Genomic DNA, 13,249 nt, shown 5'->3' with positions numbered 1-13,249 from the left:
ACCTCCAAATGGACTTAGGGACCTGAATGCAATACTGTTTCACTCTACCCAGGTCCCTGAAAAACTGTTATTACAAAACGTAGTTGGGTCCTTTCCCTAACCCCCTGCTTTTTTGTGACTTGGCCGTATGGGTAAGATTACAGTTTTTATATTCGTTGATTTTTAGAGACTTGAGCAAGATTTTCAGGGACTTGAGGGAGGAATAAAATAACAGTTGGGTGCCTAAGTCCACTTAAACACGTAAGAGGTGGAACAGAATTTTGCCCCAGGTGACAGTTGGGAAACCTGTAAGTTAGGGGAGCCAGGGAAATTGTGAAAGAGATTTTGAGCCCAAGTAAACTGAATGTTTTTGTCCCTAGCTCTTGAAAACCTATGGAGACTTTTTAAACCCTCCCTGACAGGAAATGTAGAGAGATGACCAAGGTCAGGCCCGTGCGTCAGAAGGATTTCTAGTCCCACAGTGACATCAGTGCATACATGCAGCTTGTCCTTGGCAGGAATCATCATTTTATTTCTGTATAGGGTACGTGCATGTGGTGCTTCCACGTGTTGGAAACGCACAAACACGTTACTTTTGCAGCAGTGGTTTGTATTCATGTTTCTGGCACGCTATACATTCATTGCAGGTGTATGGAATAACAAGTGCATAGTATTTACAAATGCAGAGTACAGTCCTTCACTGCTTTAATGTAGCTTTCAAGTGAAATGAAATTACACAAATTTGCATCAGCTGAGAACCTAGCCTGTAATTTGTGCAAACATTTAATTGTTGGCTCTAGCATTTATGCAGCCCCATCACAAATCCACTGTTTATCCTCGTGTGTTTTTACTTTTTGTCCAGGTTCAAATGGTCCTCAGCTGTTTACAATAGAGCAATGGGGAAGTCCTGATAAATTGCCCAGAGCTCACACATGGTAAGTGAGAACATAGAATTAAGGCATTTCTGGATTGTTGCACGGCCAAAAAAGAATGGACACCACTGAACAAATTTGACACTGAACTGAACTGAACTTGGTTTGAAAATCTTGCCTTTAACCTATAAAGGGACTTTTCTATAGAATTGGGATAATTTCCATCATGGCACTAACTGCTAGAAATTTCTAAGCATTTAGAGTTATGTACTCTTACAATGGCTCTGGCATGAAACCTGAAAAATTCCAGGAACCAGCAAGGCTCAACATCAGTGAATAATAATTACTTCTCTTAGTTTTCTTTGTTTAACCCTCTCCTTCAGCATACCAAAGGTTCAGACATTTTTATTGAAACAAATATATATAGATTCACTTAAGACGGTTGAAATCATGCTGATACCAGGTCACTTTGTTATGGTACAGACTGTTTATGTTCTCTTGGACTGTGTTCTAAGCATTTTAAAGTTGAGAGGTTTCTTCTGTGCTGCTGCTGCCATATTCAAATGCGTTTGTCTCACAGAAGGGATTCTGCTTGACAGCTTTTTCACCTTATTTCACACTTTTATTTCCAGAAATTGCTACCCCTAAGATAGCAATGTTAATTTGCTAATTTGAATGCACCCATTAGTCTGCAAATTGCCTTAAGCACTTGGCAATTAAACTACCATGCTAATGAGATGGAACTGTCTTCTATAATAGTTTTAATGCCTTCTGCTTGAAGTTTTTTCTCTATATCAGATGTAACATATTTCATCAAATATATAAGAAATCAGTCCTGCCAAATCCTGATCAAGCAAAGCGCCTGGAACTCGGGGCCCCTCCCTACCTTCTACAATGACACCCTTCTATCATGCCCGTTGGTTTGCTCATCCTGGTCCCTTATACTTTCCCTTGCTGCCCAACTGGCCAGCTTTAAGAAGAGGGATGAGGGGTGCTCTGGGTAATAAGTAGCCCATGGTTTGGTGGTTGGAGCACTTTGTTGAGAAATAAGCGAGACCTAGAATAGAATCTGGGTCTTCTGCTCCATGGACAAGTACCATAATGACCAGGCTACTGGTTAACAAATGGAAGAGCTCCCCCACTGCCTCCTTTTTTATTTCGGGCAGTTGCACACATACCTGCCAATAATGGAAGTAAAATCTAAAGCTTGTATAAAGGCCTAAACAAGCTTTGGTCTTCTGGCACACATTCATTTAGTGGCACGGTGGGATCTGATTCCCAATCCCAACTATCGTGCCTTTTTCTGTGCCACATGCGTATGGCAAGAGGCACGATTTTGGGATTGGGGATCAGATCCTGATTGTACCATTATTACTTGCCAGTGCCAGGTGAGTCCAGAATATTAATTCAGCACCAGGTGCTGGCAAACTCAGCACCAGGTGCCACAGCCTCATGGGGGGCCAACAATTAGCTGAGTGTCATCCCCAACCTTGGACAGTCCTGGGTCAGTTTCCTCCAGGGCTGTCGGGACATGCAGTCAGCTGTGGCTGGGCTGCTAGGCACAGGGCTTTACAGGGGGAGGTCAAGGAGCCTCCCACTCCTAGGGATTTTTAACCCGTGAGCTCCCTCCCTCTGGGAGCTTCTGATCCTCCATATGCAGCAGCCAAACTAGAACTGCCAGGTACAAAGTTTAAGATGTCCAGTAGGAGAACTGTCATCACCCCTTAACTCTCCAATTATCAGCCTTGGACCAGAGGTTGGCAGTCAACTAATTGTCAGTCCTGGGGCTAGACTGCACCAGGGTCAATTGATTGTTGGTTGATCAGTTGATTTTCAGCCTTGGCCACACTCTCAATATAAGGTGACATACAGACCAGCCATAAACATGTTCTATATTATATGTGGAACATTTTATGGGTTGTTTCCCATTTTATGGCACCTTTAAATTGGATACAGCAGTTCCCCGTTTATGCCATGATTAACGGGTTAATCACAGCATAAATGTAAAATCTGTAGAGGGGGCCTTGCATACATGACATTTAGGTGTATAAAGGAGAAATAGGATATAGCCCTAGTCAGTGACAGAGCTGAAAACTGTAGCTCAGCAGTCCTAACAGCTTTAAGATTCCTGTCAAATATTGTGGGGAAGAAAATCAGGAGAAATTATACATATTTTTCTGTGTCTTAAAACAGTTGCTTGATTTTAAAGGAATCTGAATCTCAGGCCTTGGCATTTTAAAGTCAGTTCTGCCACTTGATAGAAATGGTGAGCTTCAGAAAACACTGGGTAATGCATGGGGTTTTGTTTGCAGTGAGAGGTAGATGGCACAAAGGGGGAATAGTGTACTCCTGAGGGGCACAGCAAGAGAAACAGAAGTACTTCACATTGGCAGTTCATTACTATTCCTTCCCTTGTTCTATGTCTTACAAATTTATCACCCTTTCCTCTTTTGTTCTGAGAAACTAATGAATTGAAATAGATACTTGACATGGGAAAGCAAGATTGGCAAAAATACAAATAGGGAGTTGATATCTCTCTCTTTTGTGCTGGGATTCACTTCAGGAATCTCTCCTTCTCCTCCTCCCTCTTTCCCCCAGTCTGTACCGCTCTGCAGGCAGTTTTTGCTCTCATCACCATGTGCCTGGATTCAGTTTCCATGAATGATTTTTATTCTCTTCCTTGGAAAGTGGGTATAGAATTAGCTCTCTGAAAAATACTGAACAAAGCACAGCCACAGGAAAACACCTTGCACAGAAGCAGCTGGTTTCAAGAGGCTCCGTATGCCCTTGTCATGTCACAATTCACTAAAAATGTGAGTTCACAGCTCAGTTGCCTGAAGTTGGCCAAAAAATGGCCAAAACCCACAGGTGACAGGCACTAAAAAGCTATGAAGCAAAAGCACCGAAAGATTAGTTGCTGCTGTGAATGCTTTTCGCTTAGGAATTCCTCTAATACAAATGTAATAAAAATTCTAGAGGGTTTGTGGGTGGATTTTAAATTATTGTAAGATCATTTAAACAAACAAATAGAAAGTCCTTGTTTTAAGTAATTGGTTTAATCAATTCTTTCATTTGTATTGCAGTTACTTTCTTAAGAAAGGCACATTCTCATTGGTTGACATTAATCTGTAAAACATACAGACTTGCAAATAGGCCTTTTAATACTAGGTTTGATTCAGGAGGTACACTATCAATATATGCATTTATTGAAACAATTATAAAACTTGATACTTTCTGATTTTTATCAGCCATATAGTACGAATATATTAGAAGATGCCAAAAGTTCTATTGTTCATTGGCTAGATAAACTTTACTTATGATTTGTGTCAGGAAGGTATATTAAAATAGTGACTACAGTGGAGTCGCATCATACGCGCATTTAACTTACGTGAATTCAGCTATACACACTCGGCAAAAAAAAAAAAAAAAGAGAGAGAAAAATAATTTAAATAGTGCGGACGATTCCACCTGCTATTCCACTCAATGAGTTCCTGCCTCTCATTATGTGAGCATCTCGCCGCGCTGAGTGTGATTCTAGTGTTTAAAGATATGTATTTTTTCGTACAACATGGCCCAGAACCAGAGCCAACCACTTCATCTGCGACTCACTCTCCATCACCCAAGCCTGGCCCATCGTCTCCTGGATCAACATCAAGCCCTGATGACCCCCCCAATATGGGCAATTTAAGGGATTATCAAGGGTAATTTTAACTATACACGATTTTCGCCTAACGCGCTGACTTTAGAACCTAACCCCTGCGTAAGATGCAACTCCACTGTACAATATGCACAAAATGACTCATTATTATCTTCTTTAAACAAACAAATTATCTGGATATGTAAACTGCTACATACTTTTTCTACAAAAACAGAGTCAGTTGGATCTCAAGTAGGGGGAGACACTGTTAAGCAGAAATAATCTGCTTAGATGAGTTTAGTGAATTACACTCATAAGATGCATGGTAATGGCTCCTGAAATCAGGAATCTAGGGGTTTGGTCCCAACACCTGTGATGACTTGACTAGTCTTTTGTACCCAGCAGCACAGCCCCCCATGGTAGCCTTCGTTCTTGGAACCAGTTGTAAAAGCAGTACATGATCTGTTGTCACCCTCTTATAAAGCTTGAGCACAAGGGTTAGTTGTTATCCCTCCCCGATTCCTTTGCCATATTAAAGAGCACACAGCCTTTAACTCAGAGCTTTTGATGGTTGCTTATGGATTCAGTATTTTTTTTACTATTTAAATGTTTGAAGGATTATAATAAGTTTGGGCCCTGACATCTCCTGTGTTAAATTCAGGTTTCATTTTAAATGGTTTTTTTTTTTTAAGGAAATCATTTCTTAGATTTTTAAAAAATATTTTGTTGTTTAAAGCATAATTTAAATGAAAAAATCAACTTCTGTCATTGATTTTTTTTTATCACATCTGGTTAAAAATACTTTAAAATTTACAGCATTTAGAAGATAGGGCTCTCCTTTATCTGTGTTTTTTAACAGTATTCTGTAGCAGCAATTTAAATTTTTTGGTTTTCCATGCATATATCCAGATATCTTACAGAACAGTTTTCATTATCCAGTAAATTCTCCAAGGGCTTTCTGGTGGGCCTGCTGCCTGCCATGTGTAGCTATCTCCAGAGGATGAACATCTGTCCTTTAAATTCAGTGCATCTCTGCTGAAGCTCTGAAAATGATGAAACTTTCTTGGAAGCCTGACTTTCTATTAAAACATGCAACTAAAAATTACCATTTTTTAAGCCAAGCCAATTTTAACAATTTTCCAGCCTCAGGTCTAAATCGGAAAAAATCACCTGGCTACCTGTGAATGTGAACTTAAGCACAACCAAGGTTTGGGTTCAGCTACTATTAGCAGTGCAGGGACAGAAAGAAGTTGAGTGTAAAAGGGCACCAGAGACCTATTTTCAAAAGGACAATAGGTTTCACAGGCGAAGGTAGCCTCCATATTATTAGTATTATTATTATTGTTGCGCTCATTACTGTTTTTGTTACTTATTGTTATCATGGCCAATAAGAATACTATAATGATTAATCGTAATAAATTATTGAACCATATGCAGTTATTTGTCAGTTTTAAATTGATTTTTTTAGTGATACTTTTTCTACTTCATTTTCAGCTTTAATCGCCTTGACTTACCTCCTTATGAATCTTTTGAAGATTTACGAGAGAAACTTCTTATGGCGGTGGAAAATGCTCAAGGATTTGAAGGAGTGGATTAAAACAGCTACTTTTTTTTTCTTTTTCCATTGAGCAAGTTCTGCTTGCACTTTTGAATTTTGCCTAACGGACAGTGAGTGACTATGACAGAACAGTTGCACAATGTTGGTTCATGGAGCAAATCTCTTCTACAGTGCAGTTGCCTAAATTCAGAAGTTTTGAACTAGAACCTGTGGATAGTATTTCTGACACTTCCACAGCAAATTACCCGACTGGTTGATGTGTACTCTGATTACATTTCAGCAGGACTTGTTCTATTTATGTTGTGCCTCTGTAGGCAAAGCCCTTAATAAATATTTTACATACTTTCTAATGACAATGAATGGAATTAATCACTTTACAGGTATAGTATTACAGCTCATGTTTACTTTTTACTTGATTTAGACATTTTCAGATTTTATTTCATTACAATTAAAAATATCATATGCTTGGAAAAATGAGCATTTTTCTTATCTTAATTTCATACCGGACTTGATGCCAGTGGCATTTTTACTTTCAAAGTGCATTTTGAGCCTTGTCTCCAACCTATTGGAAAAGTAGAAGAAACCTATGTCAGAAATTTTCTACAAATGGGATATATTCAGAGCAAATCTAAAACCTTTTCACTGAGCACATTAATATTTTCTGTACCCAGAAGAATAAGTACAGATTGGATGTTACATTTTTGTATGAATCAGTAGAATAGTTGTAAGTTAAGAGAGGATCGTAACATAGCATGCCAAATCTCACGTTCAGTAAAGAAATCGCCTCATTATTCCTTGGTAATATTTACATGTGCTATAAAGCCTTTTGGGAAAGGGTTGGCATCATTATAGAAGAAGATGCTTAACCCTATCATTAACTTTGTACAGTGATTCTTTTATTATCCTTTCCTCTTTACTGTTTGCAATGGAGGCATTTTGAATGAAACCTGGCACTGCTTGATTTGGAACTGTGGAAACCAGATCTCTTTTGTCAACCTATTTGTATGCATTTGCTAATGATATCGAAATAACATTTTTTTGTTTTGTTTTGTTTTGTTTCTAACTGCACCAACTCTAAAGGCACTTTATGTAACACATGGAGATCATATCTTTTTTTTTAAATCCTAAACATTAATGTGATTATATTCCTTCTCACTGCACATGTCTTTCTGGTGCAATATCTATCAATTGTGAATCTGGCTGCTGCTGATGTATAAAATCCAGATGTAGAGCTGAGCCTGCAGACATGTTCTCACCAATTGTTTTTGTGATTTTATTTTTTACTCAATCACAAAGATTTATTTAATATACACAGCTATCTAATCAATTTTGTTACCTATGACATGTTGCATGCTTAAACTATAATGCCTGAGTTGCATCTGTTGTGTGATAGATTAAAGATGAAAGAGAAAACTTGCATTTGATCCACTGAAGTGAAATGGTTACCGCAGTGATAGGGTAGACTGGAGGGTATAGATTTAGCAATTTGATTACGTTCAGCTTTGTAAGTTTTTGCCATGTACTTCACCACTTCTAAAAATCCACTTGATCGTTACTCACAAGCAAGGTGATAGAGTGCAAGAACTGAACCATTTTCACATAGCAGATACTGTTCACTACCAGCAATGGGTGAGGCAGTAATTGCTAGCAGGGAACTTTAATGAGTATAACCTCTGACTGTAAAAGCTACTTTAAGGAAACTTATCAAAGCTATTAACATTCAGCAAATACTAATGGGTGGAACTTTGCCTAGATGGGAGGTCACCTTAGTGCACTGACAATAGGTGAAGAGCCAACAGGTGCATGTAGAAATTCTGAGTGGTTTAATTGCTACATCGATTAAGGTTGATTCCCTTTCTATATTATATTTATTTTCTGACATTCCTTTTTGTTTTGTCTGGTGATTTGAAAACTTAGACATGAAAATGAAGTGGACTGGATCCAAATAGATGTATCACACTACTGTGATTGCTTCTGACCTTTGGAGTGGGTTGTGATCCTGATATTCTTAATGTAATTCAATGTGCCAAACATCTCTAGCTACCACATGGCATCACCTCTGAAATGTTCTGAGTCAGTTCTTTCTTTGGGCAGTCTTAAATGGAAACATTTCTGTATGTTTGGAGGTTCCATTTCAGTACAGTACTGTATAAGATTCTTAAGCCAATGGGCCTTGAACTCACATTGTGGACTTTTAAATATGACCCAACACTTGCATATAAAGGGAGATGTGATCTAGCAATTTGACATTCAGTTCTTCTCAGTCTGAGAGGCTTGGTCAAATTGCATAATCCCAAACTCGCTCAGTGCGACTTTGCTTCTGTCCCTGATTTCCTGCCTCTAAAACTGATTTAGCAGTACAGTAAAAGCTGTGTTAACCAGCACTTTATTAGCCAGGAAACTATTAACTGGCATCCGAGTGATGCGGCAAAAGCGAAACCGGAAGTACCACTTCCAGGGGACCTCCCGTTTCGCCGCCACGAGCTGAGTTTTTCTTCGCCCCTTTTTTGGCCCACGGGCCAGGGCAAAGCAGCCTGCGCGGGGAAAAAGCAACCTGCACGGGGCCCCCTGCAAATTGATGCCGGGGAGTGCACCAGACGGTGCACATTTGATTAACCAGAATATTTGATTAACCATAATCCCCCATTCCCGGGGGATGCCAGATAACAGAGCTTTTACTGTAACTGCCTGCCTATATCAAAGCCCTTTTAGACAAATGCTGTTGTAGAGCTGGGGACTATCAAACAAGAGAGTATAACATTTTAAGATCAAGTTTTTACAAAGATTAAGCTACTGTCTTTTCAGATCTGCTAAGATGCATGACTTTAAAACAGAAATTCCAACAAATGGTAGACCTCAGTAATGTATTTTTACACCAAGGTCAGTTTCAGTGTATTGAAAAAATCAGCATGGATGTGCTTATGGCACATTCAGCATTGGAAAACCATTCTCAAACAAAATGTAACAATCCCTTCTCCTGTGTGCGATAGTCAGGAAGTATGATTGCAGCACATGAAGACAAGTCCAAGAAATATTTAATCTGGCTAGTCTGGTCAACAATAGAAGTGAATCAACAGGGACTAGCTGCCTAAGTCCCTGGCAAGCCCAGGCAGTAGGTGCTAGTCCACACCTTGCTGTGCAAGAAAAGGTGTATAGAGAAGTTTTGTATTCTCTGATTCGAGCACAGATAAGTGCATGGAGCTGCTACATTGCACTCGAGGTAGCTAAACCTACAGTAATTCAGTTGTGCTAGAAAGACGCTTCCCAAGTGCAGCCTGGGCAGATCATGTCCCTAGCTAATCTAGGGCTAACTCTACTATTGGAAGCACTGTTAGTGGAAAAAGAACAGTGCACTAACACAGCTCTCCTCCTCCTACACCCCAACCCAGTTAAGAGAGTGCCATGCAATCCAAGGCTGTCTTGTGTCAACATAACCTCAGAGTCCCTTGAATTCAAACCTCACAGCACAGAAAGGGACCTATCCATTATTATTGGATCAGCAAGTCATTTTGCCTACTGTGGTGGTGGATTGTTTAATGGGAAAAGTGAATTGTCCAGTCTGATCTCTTTATTGCACAAAGCTTTTTATGTTGCCATAAACATTCTTTCTCATTGGCTAGTGCTAACAGGCTGTTACTAAGTGGCACATTTGAATAACAGTCCTTGGCCTTATCTATAACGAGTTTAGCCACCAACATAGCTATATTGATGTAACTGCACTGATGCAGATTTCTAGGCACCATTGCAAACAAATTGCTATTCTTAAGGTAGTTGCATCAAGGCACAGACAAGAGTAGCTCCCCATTGTAACTCATGGCGCTTCATAGGAAACACCATGAGTTTCAATGATCCACTGGACCAAACAGAAGTTTGCTGTTGAGTCCTGGAAGTGGGGAATCCAGCTGTTGTTTAGACCAGTGGCAAGGCTGCAGCTGCTCTCCCCTAGAAACACCCCTCCCAGTCCTGGCACTGTCTTCAGAATGGGAGGGGGGAAGGAAGCAGAGAGCTCATTCTGGAGGCTCCAATCTACCCACCCCACCCTCCATCACCAGCTAAAAAACCAACATGTCATTTTGTTGCCTATGACAAAATGACATGTTGTAAAAGGAGACCGAACTCCCTCTGCTCTCTTTCCTCACTCCCATTCTGAAGACTGTGCTGGAGCAGGGCTGAGCTGCTGTCAGCCCAGCCTTGCGCACAGACACAAGTTACTGAAGCCACTCTGTTTTGGAGTGTCTTCATCTGAACCCTCATTTCATGAGGGTTCAGATTTTCATGGGATGGGGCCCTTTTAAAGCATTCTACAGCTGTGCACTTCCGTTTGGTCACAGAGTGTTTTCAGGGGCCAGATATAGCAAAAATTGTCACTTCTGTTTGCGCGTTCAGTGGCTAAAATCTCCAGGATAGACAAACCCCTTGTGACAACAGAAAAGGCTAATATGACTTGTACAGTATGCTCTCTAACCCAGGGAAGTATCTTCAGTTATGCAATAACCTGTGTGGGTACAGGCATACAATATTATGCTTCAGCAACCCTTTTAAAGGAACTTGATTCTATACTACAGATTACTGTAGCAGAGCTGTGTATTTGACAATTTAGTGTTGTCTAATATGATGCACGATAAGGTTTTTTGGAGTTCCTGTTCTAACATGCTGCAGCCTATTAGCAATCTGTTTGGAACCCTTACTACCAGATTTCAAGAACGTTCTCTTGAAAAGTGGCTAATTGTCTCATTATTAAACCTTAGTTAATGAGGAAATTGGTCCATTGGAACCTATGCCCTAACACTGTGCCTTTCTTTAATTTTTAATTTCTGTATTCAGATTTAATTTGCCTTGACCAAGTATGTATGGGTAGCTCACCCCCTTAATCACAAAGCCAGTACTGCAATACAGTTTGTATTCTAAACGATAGATCCATCCAAATTATAATTTGGAGTCAAGAAGGCAGTGGCCATAAAAAATCTTGCCCCCAACTGATTTGTCCATTTGTGCACAAACATTAAGGCAAGTAGTTTATAGACTTTTAGCAAGTTTCAGGACAAGATGGGACTTCTGTTGTTGTCATTTCTGGTTCACATCAAGTCTTTTAGATCTCTGGTTTTCTAGTAAGAGTGCTAATTTATATAGAGCAAAACACAATAATTCCATCTTGCATTCCTAGCCAATGGAAACTCATGACTGGACATCTTTTCTTCCTCTTATCTTCCTTCTATTCTAAAGTTAACAAAGCAGCTAATCCATTATATTACCAGAGCTTATTTTTAAAGTCTCTCATCCTACTGACATCCCTGCCTCTGAATCGTTTTTTTATGCGAGTGGGCTCGCTATGTGCTGTCATGCAGTGTTTTCCAATACATCAGTAGAGGGTGCTGCTATGCAGACTAACCACACAGTTGGTACCACACCTAATCTCAGTTCACCCAAAAGAAATGCACTGCTACTGTGATGTGTTTGGTCTTTCCAGGCTGGTGATTATGGCTGCAGAGTTCTGCATCAAACACGAATCTCAGTTTTGAGTTACTAAACCTGTTCAGACATGGGTGCAACTCTGGCATCTTTAAAGTCCACAGGAAAGCTCTGATCAGCTTGAATGGGGCCAGAATTTTACCCTTTGTGTTTAAAACTGGGAGGAAAAAGTAAGTCATCTGAACCATATTTTTAATGTATATAAATAAGTACAGCATGTTCATAGAAATAGAGATGAATATTCAATATGGAAAATGATTTTTAAAATCTTAAAATCAGTACCAGATTAGACATCTTGCAAGCATCCATTTGTTTGGTTTCATAGCAAAAAGCTTTTCTTTTGTATAGAATTTCAAAATTTAAAAAAAAACTACTCTCACATCAGACATGTATTCAAAGATGTTGCACTAAAGTGATGCATGTTTGCAATGCACTGAGGAAACTTTTGATACAACTGGAATTTAACCATATTAATGTTCTATATCCCTCAGGTCTGTCAAACTGCACGACCTTTATTGCTATCACATTTTTTATAAGCACAAACCATGAATAATCATGGCTATGTATTTCTAGGTCATCCTGGTCTTTCTACTTTGATCTTTCATTTACGACATCATGTTTTCCTTCTTCAGGTTAGCTTCAATGTAGCCTTGGTTCCTTTTTTTTACCACTATATATACATATATACACAGTATGTACTCACATACAGTTGAACATATATGTATTGCGTTTTTATACTTCTTTAATCCGTTCTGAGTTCATAATTGGCTTTAAAGAGAATTATAAGCAGTTTGTCTCCACTGCAACTTCAACAAAACCACGCCATAGTGGATACATTCTGATTCCCAGAACCCAGTAGAAACCTCTAGAAGGTGATGTTGCTGAGCTCTATGTTTGTGAACCTTTGCCTTTATTCAAACTGAAACCTGAAATGGTGACTACTTCCAAAGGTGAAAAAGTGTTTCAGACATTCCAGATGAAATTTTGCAATGTTTCGTAACTTTTTATTGTAAAATTGCTTCAGAATATGAGGCTATTTGAAACAATACTAAACTACCTTGAAATTGATTTTAAAAAGGAAGAAACAAAACTACGTATAAACAAGACTCATTTTCACAATCAAAAAAGCTTTAAAATATGGTTGGATTTGATAAACAATGGGGGATGGTTTTGTTTAAGGGCAAAATCATTTTTTCCATTTATTTTCTTAAGAGAAGTGAAGGGAATTGTAGTTTGTTTTCCTGACAGCAAAAGATCAATGTGACAAAATGAAGTTGTTGTAATGAAATGATGCAACTTGTTAAATATTTAATAAAGAATTATGGAAGCTGGAACATTTTATACTTCAAATACATGGTTTGTCTAATTGAAACTTTGTTTTGTTTTGTTTAAAAAATAACTTGTGTTACAAGTCCGAATTTCCAGCAACCTTCTTTGGTTGATTTGCAGAAGTAAGTGAATATCATTGTAATATCTACCGTTTAATTTATTCAAGTAGTTCTACCATCCAAGCATTTGTAAATTCTAGAAAATGATTTCTGCTTTAAACTTGATGACTCGTAAGTGATTATTATATTAATAATAATTAGTAGATATTATGAATCCCACTACACACATTTCTTTGAAGAAATGCCATAGTATGCAAGATACAACCTCCTCTTCTCCTAACCCCCCATTCCCCACTGCCCCTGTATCCCTATGCCTACTTGGTCCTTTATTGTTTTCAGGATCAGA

The 13,249-nt window shown here is 39.0% G+C and overlaps 1 protein-coding gene across 5 annotated transcripts in view; it reads left to right on the top strand.

The window, feature by feature from the left end:
- The window catches only part of NEDD4L (NEDD4 like E3 ubiquitin protein ligase), a 352,508-nt gene extending 339,621 nt beyond the window's left edge, over positions 1–12,887 (top strand). For all 5 annotated transcript variants that reach the window (XM_059725264.1, XM_059725263.1, XM_006268859.4 and 2 more), the window contains 2 exons: positions 842–914; positions 5,983–12,887. In XM_059725264.1, coding sequence (XP_059581247.1) covers positions 842–914; positions 5,983–6,085 — 176 coding nt within the window. In that variant the 3' untranslated portion in view covers positions 6,086–12,887. The remainder of the gene's footprint in view (positions 1–841; positions 915–5,982) is intronic.
- The last annotated feature ends 362 nt before the right edge of the window (positions 12,888–13,249 follow it).

Source organism: Alligator mississippiensis, chromosome 3 (assembly GCF_030867095.1).
Source record: "Alligator mississippiensis isolate rAllMis1 chromosome 3, rAllMis1, whole genome shotgun sequence".
Classification (NCBI taxonomy): domain Eukaryota; kingdom Metazoa; phylum Chordata; order Crocodylia; family Alligatoridae; genus Alligator; species Alligator mississippiensis.
The sequence above is the reverse complement of the archived record's forward strand: the minus strand, read 5'-3'. Positions and strand labels throughout refer to the sequence as shown.